The 18812-nt window shown below is 45.1% G+C and overlaps 1 protein-coding gene across 8 annotated transcripts in view; it reads right to left on the bottom strand.

The window, feature by feature from the left end:
* The window catches only part of CCDC171 (coiled-coil domain containing 171), a 316432-nt gene that overhangs the window by 287846 nt on the left and 9774 nt on the right, over positions 1-18812 (bottom strand). For 7 of the 8 annotated variants that reach the window (XM_073880818.1, XM_025887898.2, XM_073880822.1 and 4 more), the window contains 2 exons: positions 18608-18768; positions 1051-1186 (listed from right to left, as the gene is read on the bottom strand). In XM_073880818.1, the coding sequence (XP_073736919.1) occupies positions 1051-1186; positions 18608-18768 (297 nt within the window). The remainder of the gene's footprint in view (positions 1-1050; positions 1187-18607; positions 18769-18812) is intronic. The other variant, XM_073880820.1, reaches the window with a different exon arrangement.

Here is an 18812-nt window from a genome sequence, read left to right as displayed (position 1 = left end):
AGCTGAACTAAAAAAGTAAAATTTAAACAGAGGAAAAGAGAAAACAGAAAAAACACAACCGACAGAAGTGATATAAACATATAATTCATGAATTATCTTAGAGGAAAAGAGAGCTACTACCCTTGGAATACATACACATACCAGGAAATATATATATTTATACATACACATATAAAAGATATAATGATATAACAAAACAAAGAGAAACTAGGACAATTTATGAATTACACTATGACTAAAAATTCCATACTCAGGGGCACCTGGGTGGCTCAGTAGGCTGTGTGGCCGACTCTTGATTTCAGTTCAGGTCATAATTTCAGGTCCTGGCATCGAGCCCCTCATTAGGCTCCCAGCTCATCAGGAAGTCTGCGTGGGGATTCTCTCTCTCTCCCTCTGCCTCTCCCCCTACTCACACACATGCGCTCATTCTGTCTGTCTCTCTAAAATAAATAAATCTTTTTAAAAAAAAAAAATTTTTTTTAAATTATACTCAGATCTACTTAAGATTGTTCCATGATCGAGCCATAAATAACCTAATTAAAATTTCAAAAATGTCTAATTTACAAATCCTTTAGTCACTAAAGGCATTCATCAGTTACTTTTTTATCAAGTTTAACCCGTTAATTAAAATAAATTTAAGACAACATACAAATACCATAATTCATTAAACTTCTACTTAACACTCCCTCCTATACAGTTCCACTATATTAAAAAAAAAAACTATTTTCTTTATTATAATTTCCTTTTTTTTTTAAGATTTTATTTATTTATTTTGACAGAGAGAGGGAACACAAGCAGGGGGAGTGGGAGAGGGAGAAGCAGGCTTCCTGCCGAGCAGGGAGCCCAATACGGGACTCGAACCTAGGACCCTGGGATCATGACCTGAGCCTAAGGCAGACGCTTAATGACTGAGCCACCCAGGCACTCCCTATAATTTCCTTTTCAAGTTCAAGAATATCATGGCAATGTTAAACATGGAGTCTGTAATATGAAATGAATCCAAATAACCAAATTCTACTTTTAACATTATTTGAGAGAAAAAAATTCTACCTCTGCATTGTGCTTAGTTGTTATTTCTAATTTTTCTTTCTTAGCCCGATGGAGTTTCTTTCTGAGATCAGCAGTAATGTCCAAGTCTGCTTCACTTTTAAACATTTGTTTTACATCAGATGAGGCATTCTTCAACCTATAAAATGAGATAATAAAATAAAATTCTCACTGTCTATTTCTGGTATTTCTAATAACTTATTTTTCAGAAATCACAAGGAACATGATATGGTCTTTGCCCTAAAGAAACTTAAAATCTAGTAAAAGATGTCGATTGCAAAAGCTAGGTAGAAATACAAAGTAGTGTATGACTAGAAACAAACTACCCTTTCAAGATGGTACTTAAAGAATGATCCTATCACAAGCTGTGTAGTTCTGTTTCGCTTTTAAGATTTTATTTACTTATTTGAGAGAGAGACAGAGATAGTGAGAGAGAGCACAAACGAGGAGGAGAGGGAGAAGCAGGCTTCCCACTGAGCAGGGAGCCGGACTCCAGTCTCAATCCCGGGAGCCTGGGATCATGACCTGAGCCAAAGGCAGATGCTTAGCCGACTGAGCCACAGACTGCATAGTTTTGGAAAATACTGAGTTCTTTTTACCTTTTAAGTATTATATTTTATTTATTGCAAATGTAATAAATACATATTACAAAAAGAAAAAGCATGAGTGACAGAATATAGATTGGGGATTAAAAAGAGCAGACTTAAGGACGGGGATTAAAAAGAGCAGACTTAAGGGCGCCTGGATGGCGCAGTAGGTTGAACTTCCGACTCTTGGTTTTGGCTCATGTGTGATCTCGGCATCATGAGATTGAGCTCCACGATGGGCTCCACGATGGGCTCCACGCTGGGCACAGAGTCTGCTTGGGATACACTCTCCCTCTGCCCCACCCCCTGCTCTCACTCTCCCTCTCTAAAACAAATAAATCTTTAAAAAAAAAAAAAAAAGCAGACTAAAGCACTCTCTCCCCAAAATTAAAAATTTAATGAAAGTATCAGCAAAGAGAATTTAGAGATAAAAATCCACAAGGAGAAAGAGCACAGAGATGAGCAATAGCAATAAAATATTAGAAGTTGGAAACCAGGCGGATAAGCGGTAATTGATTTACATAAGAGAACTGAATTTAAAGCCAAAAATGGGGAAAGCAACCTGATTTACACCCAAAAGCTCAATTGACAACAGCTTTGAAAATAGGGTAAAAGTAGAGCAGAAAACAAGATAATTGATTGAAAGTCTGCCAAAGAAATGAGATTCTCAGATCCTCTACTCTATACACCACACAACTGAGTACCGATCTCTCTCTCACTCTGGCAGAACACTAGGTAAGGGTTTATTCCCTGGAGAGGATAAAACAGAAGATCTGTGGATTAGAGACATCAGATACAAATGGTATAAGACCCCATATCAAAAATAGGAGACTCAAGTTAAAAATTATGTAACAAGTGAAAGCCCTGGTCTTCTACAACATCTTGTGTGCCAGGACAATGGCAGCCAAGCAGAAAATGGAAGGTGAAAAACCAACAAGGTGAAAAAGACCTAAAGATGCTGATGCTAGGGGTTCTCCAACAAACACCTTAACCACATCACCCTATAGAGAATGCCATAAACACAAAGCCTTACACACTGAGCTTCCGATCAGCTAAATGAGAACAGTCAGCTAAGGATCACCGGAAGTTAGGAAGTAAGAGTTAGAAAAACAGAGACCAAATCGGGGGACAGAGAGGAAGAACCCTCAAAGATTATGCAGGTAAAAGGGAACTTTAAAAAGAGGGGGGGAAAAAAATACCGTCAGAAAAATAAGAAAAGAAATAACATCCATAAAACAAAAACTTAACGTGATAAAAAATGAAATATTCAGAGAACCAAAAAAAAAAAAAAAAAAGAATGCTTGGAAATCAAAACACAAACTAAGGAATGAAAAGCTAATTAAGTAAATGTAAAAAAAAAAAAATCTCCTAGATGCCTGAAAAAATTCCAAGGGAAAATAATTTCCACTTGGAATTTTATGCCCAAGAAGTTACAAGGGAATGAGAAAGACTATTTCAGATCTACAAGGCACCGAAATATTTACCTCCCATGAACTTTCTCAAGAGGACCTAAACTGAGAAAGAGAAAGACATGGGATCCCAAAAGTAGGGTATTCAAAACAGAAAAAAATAGCAATGGGATCTCCAGGATCGTGAAGAAAGGAACAGCAGGTGACGGTCGTGTCCCTGAGATGAAAGCACAGCACCTAAAGGGCAATCTGTCTCCGCTGGACTACTGGACTGACCGAAACCTCCAGGAGTGACTTCTTGAAGATGGAAACAGAAGACAACAGAATGCTTCAGGGGGAGGAGTGAAATTCGTGAAGGGGATTAAGAATACACTTCTTGTGTCTTGATGAGCACAAGTAATGTATGGAATTGCTGAATCACTACATTGTACATCTGAAACTAATATACTAAAACTGGAACGATACAGAGATGAGCTTGGCCCCTGCACAGAGTATAGTGACAGATGGCAGCCACCATTTCCGTAAGCATAGCATAACATAACACAGACTTGTTTAATCACTATCTTGTACTGAAATTAACGTATCATTGTGTGTCAACGATACTTCAACACAAAAAATACAAAAATTTTAAGTAAATTAAATCAAATGAAAAATTTTTTAAAATAAAAATCATCTCAGATTGAACATGATTGTTCCTAGAGATCAAGAGGGTGATTTGTCACAAGCAAATGGATACCGCTATTTTTCCTAATAGCAGTGAGTAAGCCTTGTAGAACATGAGATGCTTTAAATAACATACATATGTAACTTTAATTTTTTTTAATAAGACTAAAATAAAACAACACAGAGAATCAATGAAACCAAAATTTGCTTCTTTAAAAAGATCAACAAACTTGCTAAACCTTTGGCTAGACTGACCAAAAAAAAAAGAGAGAAGATTCAAATTATAAAAATAAAGAATGAGAGAGGGAATGATACTACCAACCTAGAAGGACTATAATAAACACTATGAACAACTTTATGCCAACAAGTTAGACAATGTAGATCAAATGGACAAATTTCTAGAAAAACTGACATTATCAAAACTAACCCCAGGGGCACCTGGGTGGCTCAGTTGTTAAGCATCTGCCTTCAGCTCAGGTCATGATCCCAGGGTCCTGGGATCCAGCCCTGCATCAGGCTCCCTGCTCCGCGGGAAGCCTGCATCTCCTGCTCCCACTCCCCCTGCCTGTGTTCCCTCTCTCACTGTCTCTCTCTCTCTCCGTCAAATAAATAAATAAAATCTTAAAAAAAAAGCTAACCCCAAAAGAAACAAATCTGAATAGACCCATAACAGTTAATGATATTGAATTAATAATTTTAAAAATCTAAGCACAAAGAAAGCTCAAGTCCAGATGGCTTCCCTAGTAAATTCTACCAAATATTTAAAAAAGAAATAATATCAATCCTCACTTTAGAGGAGGTGGAAACACTTCCCAGCTCATTCTACGATTACCTAAAATCAAAGTGAATCAGATATCACAAGAAAGGAAAACTACAGACCCATATCCCTCATGAATAGAAATGCAAAATATCCTCAATAAAATATTAGCAAACCAAATCCAGCAACATCTTAAAAGGATTACACAACATGACCAAGTGGGATTTATCCCAAAAAAAAAAAAATCGACTTAATGTCCAAAAATCAATTGAGGTAATACACCATTTTACTAAAATAAAAATTACATAATCATCTCAATAAATACAGAAAAAGCATTTGACAAAATTCAACACCTATTCACAATTAAAAAAAAAAAAAACAATGCAACGAACAAGGAATACGAGGAAATTTACTCAATCTGGTGAAAAGCATCTATGAAAAACCTACAGCTGGCATAATCATTGGTGAAAGACTGAAAACTTCCCCTAAGACTGGGAACAAAATAAACACGTCCACTTCTATTTGAGACTGTACTGGAGGAGAAAGAAAGGAAAGAAAGAAAGGGCATATATATTAGAAGGAAAGAAATAAAACTATCCTTTTTTTTTTTTTAAATAAGCTCTATGCCCAACATGGGGCTTAAACTCACGACCCCATGTTCTACCAAATGAGTCAGCCAGGCACCCCAGAAGTAAAACTGTCCTTAATTGCAAAAGACATGATCCTGTAAAAATATCCTAAGAAATTCATTAAGAAACAAAAATACTGGAACTAAAAAAACAATTTTAGCAAGGTCACAGAATATAAGATCAATATACAAAAATCAATTACATTTCTATATACTAACAATGAATAATCCAAAAATGAAATTTAGAAAAATAATTCCATTATGATAGCATCAAAAAAATAGATTTAGGGGCGCCTGGGTGGCTCAGTTGGTTAAGCGACTGCCTTCGGCTCAGGTCATGATCCTGGAGTCCCGGGATCGAGTCCCACATCAGGCAGGGAGTCTGCTTCTCCCTCTGACCCTCTTCCCTCTCGTGCTCTCTACCTCTCATTCTCTCTCTCTCAAATAAATAAATAAAATCTTTTTAAAAAAATAGATTTAGGAAAAATAAAAATTATTGTAGAAAGAAATTAAAAAGCTAAATAAATGAAAAGACATTCCACATTCACATTCATGTATTGGAAGAGTCATTATTAAGGTGGCAATTATCTTCAAACTGATCTACAGATTCAACATAATCCCTACCATAATCTCAGCAGGATTTTTGCAGAAATTGACAGGCTGATCCTAAAATTTATATGGAAAAGCAGAGGACTCCGAATAACCAAAACAATCTTGTAAAAGAAATGGGAGAACTTTCACTTCCTATTTTCAAAATTTACTATAAAGCTACAGTAATCAGGGCAGCTGGGTGGCTCAGTTGATTAAGTGTCTGACTCTTGGTTTCCACTCAGGTCATGATCTCAGGGTCATGGGATCAAGCCCCACACTGGGCTCCACACTCAGCACAGAGTTGGCTTGGGATTCTCTCTCTCCCTCTCCCTCCGCCCCTCCCCCCACTCATGCTCTGGAGAGCTCTCTCTCTCAAATGAATAAATAAATATTTTTTTTAAAAAACTGCACTAATCAAAATAGTGTGGAATTAAATTAAGAAGACATGTAGATCACTGTACCATAATTGAGACTCTAGAAATAAACATATATTTGGTCCATTAACTTTCAACAAAGGTGTCAAGGCAATTCAGTGGGGAAAAAACAGTCTTTTATCAACAAATGGTGCTGATAACAACTGGATAAAAACACTCACTTAGACCCTTACCTCACACCATACATAAAAAGTAACTTAAGGGGCACCTGGGTGGCTCAGTCAGTTACCCACCGGACTCTTGATTTCAGCTCAGGTCATGATCTCAGGGTCATGATATCAAAACTGGCATGGGGCTCCGCACTCAGCAAGGACTATGTTTGAGATTCTTTCCCTCTGTTCCTCTCCTCCCTGCCACCCCCATGCTCACTTGCAGGCTTGCTCTCTCTCTCTCAAATAAATAAATGTTTTTTTTTTATATTTTATTTATTTATTTATTTGAGAGAGAGCGAGTACAAACAGTGGAGATGGGCAAAGGGAGAAGACAGACTCCCTGCTGAGCAGGGAGCCCGAGGTGGGACTTGATCCCAGGACTCTGGGATCATGACCTGAGCCAAAGGCAGACACTTAACCAAATGACCCACCCAGGCGCCCCTAAAATAAATAAATCTTTAAAACAAAAAGATTCTCTCTCCCTCTCCATCTGCCCCTCCCCCACACTCCCCACCTGCGTGCTCGCTCTCTAAAAAAAAAAAGTAAGTTTAAATGGAGCATAGACCTAAATGTAAAAACTGAAATTATAAAACCTCTAGAAGAAAACATAGGAAAAAAATCTTCATGACCTAAAGTTAGGCAAATATTTCATTGATATGAAACCAAAAGCACAATCCATAAAGGAAAAGAACTGGAGGGGCACCTGGCTGACTCAGTCAGTACAGCATGTGACTCTTGATCTCAGGGTCATGAGTTTAAGCCCCACATTGGGCATGGAGCCTACCAAAAAAAAAAAAGAAAGAAAGAAAGAAAAGAAAAAAATTGGACTTCATAAAAATTTAAAACACTTGCACTTCAAAAGACATTATTAAGAAAATGAAGTCAAGCCAACAAATAGGAGATAATATGTGCAAATTATATATCTAATAATAGACAAAAGACTTGTATCCAAAATATATTTTAAAAACGCTTAAAGCTCAGTAGCAAAAAGACAATTTAAAAATGAGCAAAAGATCTGAATAGGCTTTTCACCAATGAAGACAGACAAATGGCAAAAAAAATCACATAAAAGATGTTCAATATCATTACTCATTAGGAAAACACAAATTAAAATTACAACATACTGCTTCATACTCACTGGAATGGTTATAATCAAAAAAGTCAATCAAAAAAAATTCAATCACTAGATTGTACACCTGAAACATATAGCACATTATGTTAATTAACTACACTGGAATTAAAATAATTTTTTTAAAGATTTTTATTTATTTATTTGACAGAGAGAGAGAGACAGCGAGAGAGGGAACACAAGCAGGAGGAGTGGGAGAGGGAGAAGCAGGCTTCCTGCAGAGCAGGGAGCCCGATGCAGGGCTCAATCCCAGGACCCTGGGATCATGACCTGAGCCGAAGGCAGACGCTTAATGACTGAGCCACCCAGGCACCTCTTAAAATAAATTTTTTTAAAAAGATCAGAAAATAACAAGAGTTGGCAAGGATGTGGAGAAACTAAAACTCTTGTATATTGCCAGTGGAAATGTAAAATGGTTCAGCCACTTTAGAATACAACCTAGCAGTTTCTTTTAAAAAGTAACATAAATTTACTGTACAATGATGTAATGCAGCTCCTAAGAATCTACCCAAGAGAAATGATATCATCTCCACACAAAAGCTCACAGACAAATGCTCAGAGCAGCATTATTTATAACAGCCAAAAAATGGAAACAACCTAAATGTCCATCAGCTGGTGAGTGGGTAACCAGAATGTGCTATACCCATACAATAGAATACTATCCAGCAGTAAAAAAGAAACAGTACTGATACCTGTTAACAACATGATAAACCTGAAGAACATGCCTAGTGAAAGAAGCCAGACACAAAAGACCACATATTGTATGATTCCATTTGTATGAATTGTTCGGAAAAGACAAATCTATAGAAACAGAAAGTAAATTAGTGGTAAATAGGAGTTTTGCTTCATTTAGCCAGATTCTAGAATTCTAGAATTCTAAAGAACAATTTAGTCATTAAAAATCATGAGAAGACATGATCCCAGAGTCCTGGGATCAAGTCCCACATCAGGCTCCTTGCTCAGCGGGGAGCCTGCTTCTCCCTCTGCCTGCCGCTGCTGCTCCCCCTGCTTGTGCTCTCTCTCGATCTCTCTCTCGCTCTCTCTCTCTGACAAATAAAATCTTAAAAAAAAAAATTATGACAGATATTTGTGTGGTAAGATGTTCCATCCAAAAGTGAAAACATTTTTAACGAAGTCAAAAGTTTATATTTTATTCACTTATTTCATACCTGGCTCCAGAAAGGATTTAAAGTAGCTTCTAAAGATAGGTGGACAATGTCTCTATAGCAAATCCTATTTATAGGTGAAGTACGTGTTAGTCATCCTCCTTGCCCCACCCACATATCCCTGCTGAAAAGGCTGTCTAGATCAGTTATTCTCAAACTAAATATGAGCAAGGACTATTCCCCCAACAAATGCTGCCTTTGTAAAATATATTTAAAATGACTAAAATAACTGTCTTTAAAATGACTAAACAAGAATTTTTTTAACAAGAAATTTTAAAAAGAGATAAAACACAACCCCAAGTGTTTTATTACCAGATTTAACGAACAGAAAATTACTCTGTTACATGATTATAAAAGTTTCTAAACACTTTCAATTTCTGTACTTAATTCTTTGTAAACCACACTTTGGGTTGCGCTCTCTGAAATGGCTCAGTTCTATATTACAGACTCAGAGTTTTCTATTTTTCACATCAGCGATGAATCAACCAAAGCAGGCACCTCATCCAAAGGCAGATATCAAGGGTACAAAAAAGAGGAGCAATGGCAATTCTTGGAATATAAACTCCAAGTAAAAGAGCAGTTGGAACAGGAGCTAAAACCCAAAATCGTGAACGACGGCTGGGGCGCGAAGTTAGAACAACTAGAGCCACAGAGATGAGAGCAGGCCAAAGTAATGACCACACAGAAATGGGAATGAGCAGGGGCGTCTGGGGGGCTCAGTCATTTAAGTGTCTGCCTTCCGCTCAGGTCACGATCCTGATAAGGAAAATGTGAGTCTTAAGATGGCCAACCGAGCTAGTGAGGGAGTCCCAGCCCCTGCCCCGGGGCTCTTCTCGGTTCTTCTCCCTGCCCCGCTTTGCGCATGTGCCAAAAGTGACACGTATGCATAAGTAGAAGTGTATAAATTACCCCCTTTGTTTGTGCTCGGGGCTCACACCTTTGGAAACCACTCTCCTCTGAGTCCACCAGCATTAAATAAACCTCCTATCCTCCAAGATCTCCGAGTGCCGCTTGGTTCTTCCATCTGGCCATCCAGTCCAGGTCCATAACATTTGGTTCCCTGACCGGTAAACCCAACCACGCTGGCCCATTGTTACCACCGGTGTCGGGCAATGGCAGGGCGGTGACAGAACGAGGGATCGTAATGGAGAAGGCACACCCTGCCTAATTTTTAGCAGTCTCCCACCCCAGTCACCTCTGGCCAGCCCCACTCCACTGTTCCCACCGGACTCGAGGAGACTAGGCAGGCAAGGACCTGGTCCCAACATCGGATTCTGGTAAGGCCTGGGGCCCCAGGACCCAGACAGGCCCACCCCCACTGGGGTGGAAGAGGAGCCCGATCACCTCCCAGAGACCTATTAGAGGTCTCACTGGTAGGGATTCCCAGGGAGGGAATGTAATAACTTCTGGAGTGTGAATGTGTGAGTGAATGTGCAGTCCAACCTGGCTTGCTCAAGCAGACTGATTCTGTGACCCCACGGGCGGGCACGCTTAAGGCCCCCAGAAGCCTATGGAGTCTGAGTGGTCCCATCTGCGATTCTGTGGTGAACGGCCTACAGTCTATGGTGGCATCGGAATAATTTCCGATCACAAGTCACAATGCTGAGACCGCTACAGCTAAGCCTCGCCTAAGCTCCTTTGGGACACGGTCAGATGGGCATCTGATTGGTCTCCTCACCTCAGGAGGCAGCCCCCTTTTTGTCTGTCTCTGTGCCACCACACATGGGAACATCACCATGGGGTCAGGGCAGAGTAAACCTACGGATCTAGAGACCATGATCAAAAATTTCAAGAAGGGGGGTGTGCCTAGGTGGCTCAGTTGTTAAGCGTCTGCCTTCGGCTCAGGTCATGATCCCAGGGTCCTGGGATCGAGCCCCACATCGGGCTCCCTGCTCAGCGGGAAGCCTGCTTCTCCCTCCCCCACTCCCCCTGCTTGTGTTCCCTCTCTCACTGTGTCTGTGTCAAATAAATAAAATCTTTAAAAAAATTTTTTTCAAGAAGGGATTTTCGGTAGACTATGGAGTCAGGATGAACCCCAGCAAGTTGAGAACCCTATGTGAATTGGATAGGCCCACCTTTGATGTCGGGTGGCCTTCAGAAGGGACATTGGATGTCCTAAGGATTCATCAAGTACGGCGAGTCGTAACAGGAGAACCAGGACACCCCGACCGGTTTCCGTACACTGACTCCTGGCTAGGAATCGCTCAGACCCTTCCCCCTTGGGGACGGTTCACTTGCAATAGGCAGGTAGAGGCCAGGGTCTTAATCGCCTCATCCAAGCAACCTAAAGAAAATCAGCAAAAGCCCCAGTCTCCACAAATCCTAGCCGGAGATCCCAAGGACAAACCGACCCTGCCCCCATTGTACATACCCCCAAGACCACCTACACCTGGCCCTTCAGCTCCAGACACTCCACTGCCATTGGTTTCACCAGTGCCCCCAGGCCCAAAAGATCCACCTTCTCCAAGACCAGCAGCCAGGCTGCACCCCAGCCAGGTGCAAGTGCCCTCCAAATGCCCTACAAGAGACGTGGGAACTCGAGAGACGCGATGAAGAATGGATGGTCCAACCCAGCCATTCCATGATGTATTATCAGCCCTTCTCCAACACCGACCTCCTCAACTGGAAACATAACACCCCATCCTACTCTGAGAAACCACAGGCTATGGTAGACCTCATAGAACCCCTCTTCCAGACTCATCGGCCAACCTGGGAAGACCACCAACAGTTACTCCGCACCCTGTTTAACACAGAGGAAAGGAGGAGAATAATGAAAGGTGCACGGCAGTACCTGGAAGAACACGCACCAGCAGGAGTCATCGACTCTGCTGCCTGGGCTAATATGGCGGCACCTGAAGAGCACCCAGCATGGGACTTCACCACAACCGAGGGACAGGCCCACATCTGCTGGTACCAGGAGACCCTCCTCCAGGAAATCCAAGCAGGAGAAAGAAACCCATGAACATGACTAAGGTATCCTCGGTCACTCAACAACCAGGGGAATCCCCCAGGGACTACTACGAAAGACTATGTGAAGTCTACAGGATATACGCTCCATTTCACCCCGAGGCACAGGAAAGCCAACAGATGGTAAACACCTCCTTTGTGGCTCAGGCTGCCCCAGACATCAGAAAAAAACTTCAGAAACTAGAGGGTTTTGCCGGGATGAACATCACCCAGCTAACAGAGATTGCCAATAAGGTCTACATGAACAGGGAGGTCGATGCCAAACAGGAAGCCGACAAAAAGATGAAAAAGAACGTCAGCCTCCTCACCGCTGCCCTGAAAGAAAGGACAACACAAAGGCAGGGAGACCCCGACCACCGAAAGGGGGGAGACCCAGAACCCCCTTGGCAAGGGATCAATGTGCCTACTGTAAGGAGAAAGGGCACTGGAAAAACGAATGTCCCAACCGGGGAAAGGCTCAAAAGCCCAGCCGCTACAAGGAAAAACCCCGAGAGGAGGACCTCATAGGTCTTGAGGGGACGGATTCAGACTGAGGGGGACTGGGCTCTCTCCTCCTTGGCCCCCATGAGTCCACAGTCAGAATGAAGGTGGGGGGCAAACCAGTGATTTTTACGGTTGATACTGGGGCTGAGCACTCTGTTGTCACCTCCCCAGCGGCCCCTTTTGGCAAAAGGACTGTGACCATCCTTGGGGCCACTGGGATGCGGGCAGTACAACAGCCCTTTTTCCAGGCTCACCAGTGTGAACTCGGGGGCCACAAGGTTCGACATGAATTCCTTTATCTGTGTGACTGCCCCATCCCCCTCCTAGGCCGAGACATACTCTCCAAGCTTAGGGCTCAGATAACCTTTGAGCCCACCGGACACATTAGCCTCCGACTGAACCCAAGGCAAGAGGAGACGGGATTTCTTTCTTTCTTTTTTTTTAAAGATTTTATTTATTTATTTATTTGAGAGAGAGAGACAGCAAGAGAGGGAACACAAGCAGGGGGAGTGGGAGAGGGAAAAGCAGGCTTCCCGCGGAGCAGGGAGCCCGATGTGGGGCTCGATCCCAGGGTCCTGGGATCATGACCTGAGCCGAAGGCAGACACCCAATCACTGAGCCACCCAGGCGCCCTAGGAGACAGGATTTCTAATACTAGCAATTACCACACCAAGGAAGAAGAACGGAGGCTATTCTGTGCCCAGGCCTAACCGAGCAGCCCGCCAAAGTTCAGACTCACCTTCCCTTCAGTATGGGCTGAAAACAACCCACCTGGACTAGCCCGGAATCGGGCCCCTATCATTGTTGAACTGATCCCAGGAGCCCAACCTCAGAGGCAAAGGCAATACCCCCTTCCACAGGAAGCTAAGAATGGCATCCAAGAACATCTGGCCAAACTCAAAGAAGCAGGTATTCTAGTCGAGTGCCAGTCGGCCTGAAATACCCTACTCCTGCCAGTCAAGAAGCCAGGTGGGAGATACCAACCAGTTCAAGACCTGTAGGCCATTAACAAGGTGACCATCTCTCTGCACCCAGTGGTCCCAAATCCATACACCCTCCTCGGCCAAATCCCATGGTCAGCCAGGTGGTTCACCTGCCTAGATTTGACGGATGCCTTCTTCTGCCTCCACTTAGCTCCCCAGAACCAACCACTATTTGCCTTTGAATGGCCTGAACCTGATACAGGGCGCCAGAAGCAACTGACGTGGACACTCCACCTGCAGGGGTTTAAACACTCACCAACCCTCTTTGGGGAAGCGCTGGCCGCGGGCCTCACCAGCTTCCCAAGAGAGGCCACACAATGCACCCTCCTCAAGTATGTGGATGACCTCCTCCTCGCCAGTGACACACAAGAAGACTGCATAAAATGCACCAAGGCCCTCCTACAGCTCCTGTCAGACTTGGGGTACCGAGCCTCATGGAAGAAGGCACACATCTGCCGGCAACAGGTCCAATACCTTGGTTTCCTCCTCACCCAAGGGAAAAGAGAACTAGGGCCGGAGAGGAAAAGGGTCATCATCTCCCTGCCACAGCCCCAGACAAAAAGGGGCCTACGAGAATTCCTGGGGGCTGCAGAATTCTGCCACATCTGGATCTCTGGGTTCTTGGCAATAGCAAGACCTCTTTATGATCTCTTAGGGGGACCAGATCGAGAACCCCCTGCCTGGACTGAGGAAGCAGAAGCCGCTTTCACAGAGATAAAGACCGCCCTGGGGCGGGCTCTAGCCCTGGGCCTACCAGATGTAGAAAAACCCTTCAACCTCTTTGTGCATGAAAAGGAAAAAATAGCGCTCGGGGTACTCACCCGGACTGTTGGGCCCTGGCAATGGCCAGTTGCTTACCTGTCAAAGAAACTGGACCCCATGGCAGCAGGATGGCCACCGTGCCTCAGGGCACTGGCAGCCACAGTCCTACTCATCAAGGAGGCGGACAGACTTACCCTGAGGCAAGAACTTAACATCAAGGTCCCTCATGCAGTTGTGTCCGTCGTGAACGCACAGGGACACCGCTTCCTTTCCAACTCTCAGCTAGGACAATACCAAGGGCTCCTCTGCGAAAACCCACAGGTCACCCTCGAAAGAGCAAGGACATTAAATCCAACAACCTTTCTCCCCATGGAAGAGGGGCAACCAGACTATGACTATTCTGAGGTAACTGATGCGGTCTACAGAGCCATCCAGATCTGCGGGATCAAGCCATAAAGAATCCAGAGCTCACGCTGTTCAGCAATGGCTGCAGTTACCTACCAGAGGGTGCCCAGAAAGCAGGTTATGCAGTAACCACAACCACTGAAGTCCTAGAAGCTAAGGCATTACCAGCTGGGTGGTCAGCTCAACGGGCTGAGTTATATGCCTTAGTCTGAGCCCTCACCCTCGGTGAAGGCAAGCGAGTCAACACCTATACTGACTCTCCGTATGCCTTTGCTACTGTACATATACATGGAGCCATCTACAAGGAAAGGGGCCTCCTAACTGCAGCAGGAAAAGCTATCAAGAACAAGGAGGAGATACTGACACTCCTCAAAGCCGTCTGGCTTCCAAAGGAAGCAGCAATCCTGCACTGTAAGGGACACCAGAAAGGAGACAACCCCACAGCACGGGGAAATCATCTGGCAGATGAGGCAGCCAAGACCGCAGCCAGTGAGGACATGGACAGAGCCCCTTCCCTCACCATGGCCCTGACACCCCCGGAAGAAATCCCTCCACCCAGTTACACTAAAAAGGAAAAGCAATGGGCCATGGCTGAGGGAGCCACCCTGACTGAAAAGGGATGGTGGATGATGCCAGATGAACAAAGATGCCAACATCTTTGTTCCAACAGCAACTGGAGGGCATCTAGTCAAGGAACACCACTGACTCACTCATCTGGGGGAAACTGCATTAGAGGCAGTAGAAGCACTACTACGTCAGTCAGCTGCCAGCACTATGGCAAGCAACAAGTGAACGATGCATAACATGTGCTAAAATAATGCTCAGTCTGCACCACAGCCCCCACCAGGTGTCCAGAGGATGGGAGCAACCCCCTTCGAGGATCTAGAAGTAGACTTCACAGATGTGCATCGAGCAGGGGGTTCAGATATCTCCTAGTATTAGTATGCACATACTCTGGGTGGGTCGAAGCCTTCCCGACCAGGACGGATCAAAGCCGGGAAGTAGCTAAAGTCCTCTTGTAGGAGATTGTGCCCCGCTTCGGCCACAATCCGTAGTGACAATGGACCCACATTTGTGGCAGACATTGTGCAGGTCTTGACCAAATCTCTCAACATCACCTTGAGACTGCACACCGCTTACAGGCCCCAAAGTTCAGGGAAAGTAGAGCAAATGAATCGTACCCTCAAGGGAATCCTAGCAAAGTTTTGTCAGGAAACTAACCTCCCATGGCCGGATCTGCTATCCCTAGCTCTCCTGCGTGCTCACTGCACACCTAGGACATCAGGTTTCTCCCCATTCGAATTAATATATGGACAGCCCTCCCCGTGCTTGGGGAGACGTCCAGGAAACTTACATCAGGTTGGAGATAAAGGGATAAAGGAGCAGCTTCAGGCCCTGGGGGCCACCCTACATAAATTACAAAAGTACACCATTGAAAGGGCCCCAGTCTCCTTAGGGTCTCAGGTACACTCCTTCCAGACAGGGAACTCATTTGGGGTCAAAAAATGGAAGAAAGACCCCCTAAAACCACAGTGGACAGGGCCCCACACTGTTTTTCTAACCACCCCTACTGCCCTCAAGGTCTCAGGTGTCACCCTGTGGGTCCACCACTCCAGAGTGAAGAAAGCTCATCATTCGGACGAGGAGCCACACCAGTGGAGAGTCCAGCCAGACCTCATGAACCCGCTCTGGCTTCACCTTCAACGAGACCCCACCGACTGACGGACACCTGCTCACCGTGGGGGTCCCTGGCTCTCATCGGCGTGATTTCCCTCATCTTGGGAGTCAGACTCTACACTGTTTCCCTCCTGACTGGACTTTCCCCCAGAGGCTTACTATTGTCATTGCTTAGTGGGTGTCCCTAGAGTGTATTACTGCACTCACCTGTCCACGGGTTTCATCTGCTGACGGGTTAGCCATGATGGCTCCCTCTACCTAAGGTCATAGATCCCACTTTTACTGGCCCTCTGCTGTCTACTCCTGAGCGCATGTCACCATGGTTTTCCTGGCCCCAGTCAGTCCCTGTCTTCTGTTACCTGGTGTGCTGTTCCTCCTCACTGCCTCTAGCTTGCCTGGCCAAGCAAGGTGGGGGGCAAACTCTCATATCACCATAACTGGCAAATGAACTTCCCAGCTTATCCCCCTCAATCCCGCACCAGCGCCCCCAACTTCTTCCACCTGGGATGCACACACACCCAAGGTTGACCTCCACTTTGACGGATGCCAGCTTCTTGACATCTCCTGGGAACCTCATAGACTTCATAACCTACCATGGCCCTCACTCAGGTTACCAGCTGGTAGATATCTACATCTGTGGGAGCCCTACGCCTCAACAGCCAAACACCTGCCCCCAGTTCTGCTCACAAGCCTGGGGATGTGAGTCCTGGCTGGCAACTTGGCCAGGAATGGAACAATGGTCCAACGGGTGGTGGTGCCTCAAACAGCGCAGTGACATCCAGATTTCCTTGTCAAGCAGCGCCACCCCATCTTCTTGCCCTAACAATCACTGTATGCTGCTCACTCTCTGTCCCAGAGCCCAGTGCCACATCATGGGCCACAGGAATCACTGCTGTTGGGCCAGTATCACTCTGTAGGGACTGACCCCATGGCCAAGTTTATGATTAAGTCCGTGTTCATCCTAAGCCCTGCAGTCAACCCTCAGAGTCAGAAAGAAAATAACTCACCCTGGCACATCCCTGGGTCCCCCATCCACACACAGCAAGCGTCTATAGCGCTACTGTTAGGTATGATTAATGCCTCCCACCAAGCACTTAACCACTCAAATCCACCCCTAGTGTCTGACTGCTGGATCTGTATGAAGCCCGGTCCCGTACAATACCTAGGTGTCATCCTCAACCAGTCCACCATGTCACCTCCCATCTCGGCACCGGGGACCTCAGATTATCCCTTTCTGGCTCCAGTACCGCTGTATGGCAACTCTTCCTCTCCCATCACATGCCACAGTCGGGTCTGTGCACCTAACAACACTTTTCTGGCTTGTGATCAAGGTGTATACATCTGCATCACCCGGCACGATCAGTCATGCACGCTTGTCAGTCTCTTACCCGATCTTTCAGTCCTCCCTGGGAGCGATGCCCCACTCATATGGAGACATCCTAGCCGCCCTCAGCGCTCCCCTGTGGCCATCCCTCTTATTGTGAGCCTGCTGGCCACATCAGGTGTTGCCCTTGGCGCCACTGGCGTCGGGATGTCTCAGGTTCAGTACCAGGGGTTAACTCAACAACTCACAGCAGACTTTTTCCTCACTCAGTTGGTCCTAGCCCTGCAGGGCCAACTCGATTCACTGGCCTCAGTGGTCCTCCAAAACAGGCGCGGGCTCGACTTGCTCATGGCCACACAAGGGAGCTCTGCCTCTTCTTACAGGAGGAATGTTGTTTCTACGCTAATGAGTCAGGGTGGTCCAAGAAACTCTGACCGAAAGAACAAGTACATCGCCAGTGGGAAACACTCCAGCGGACAACTTGGTGGGATACCCTCTCACTATGGTTCCTTTGGTTCGCCCCCTCGTCGGCCCCCTCCTATTGCTTCTCCTCACAGTAGCATTTGGTTCTTGTATTCTTAATGCCCTTACTAGGATTATCATTACTCAAATTGCTAAAATCAGACTCCAGTTGCTCCTTACTCACTATCGCCCCTTAGAAGATGAAAATAATGCCCTATAAACTAGGTGTTTAAAGGGGCATCAAAGGGGGTAATGATAAGGAAAATCTGAGTCCTAAGATGGCTGACCGAGCCAGTGAGGGAGTCCCAGCCCCTGCCCCGGGGCTCTTCCAGGTTCTTCTCCCTGCCCCACTTTGTGCACGTGTGAAAAGTGCCAAGTATGCCGAAGCAGAAATGTATAAATTACCCCCTTTGTTTGTGCTTGGGCTCAGAGCCTTGGAGACCACTCTCCTCTGAGCCCACTCCTATCCTCCAAGATCTCCAAGTGCAGCTTGGTTCCTCCGTCTGGCGATCAAGTCCAGGTTCCGTAATAACCCCAGGGTCCTGGGATGGAGCCCCGCATCGGGCTTCCTGCTCAGCGGGAAGCCTGCTTCTCCGTCTCCCACTCCCCCTGCTTGTATTCCCTCTCTAGCTGTGTCTCTCTCTGTCAAATAAATAAAATCTTTAAAAAAAAAAAAAAAAAGAAACAGGAATAACCAAAAATAAGAGGAGGCGAAAAGACTTGAGGAGAAAAGAATAAGCAGTTTTCTAAGGGCAGGGGGAAGTACACACACAGATTTCTGTGGACAAGTTAACAAACGAAGACAAACTGCAGCACATGGTCCCACATCCCATTCCCGCTGCTGTGGCGCGTCCTGCCTGCTCCCCTGGGTGCACAAAGCTTCGGCCTCCCTTAGCGCACCCTGAGAATCCTTACAATCGGCACCCCCAACCACTGACTTCTCCCTGCGGCCCCGACTAAAGGAAAAGACTGGCGGCTTACCTTTGGGTGTCACTAGGGGCATTACTTGAAGTGTTTAAACTCATGGTAAGTCTCTTCCACCTCTTTGAAAACAGCCCACTGTTTCTGAATGGTGTACTTTTGTTATTGAGGATTACACCTGTCCCAGATGTCTGTGGCTTACAGGTTAGATGGGCTGCAGCCTGTTAAAATAGTAAACAATATAACAGTGGTTATATATATATAT

This window comes from Callorhinus ursinus, unplaced genomic scaffold, assembly GCF_003265705.2.
Source record: "Callorhinus ursinus isolate GAN/ISIS: 27379988/994484 unplaced genomic scaffold, GSC_fseal_2.0 scaffold39, whole genome shotgun sequence".
NCBI classification, from domain to species: domain Eukaryota; kingdom Metazoa; phylum Chordata; class Mammalia; order Carnivora; family Otariidae; genus Callorhinus; species Callorhinus ursinus.
Note: the sequence above shows the minus strand (reverse complement) of the source record. Positions and strands in the feature narration are given on the sequence as shown.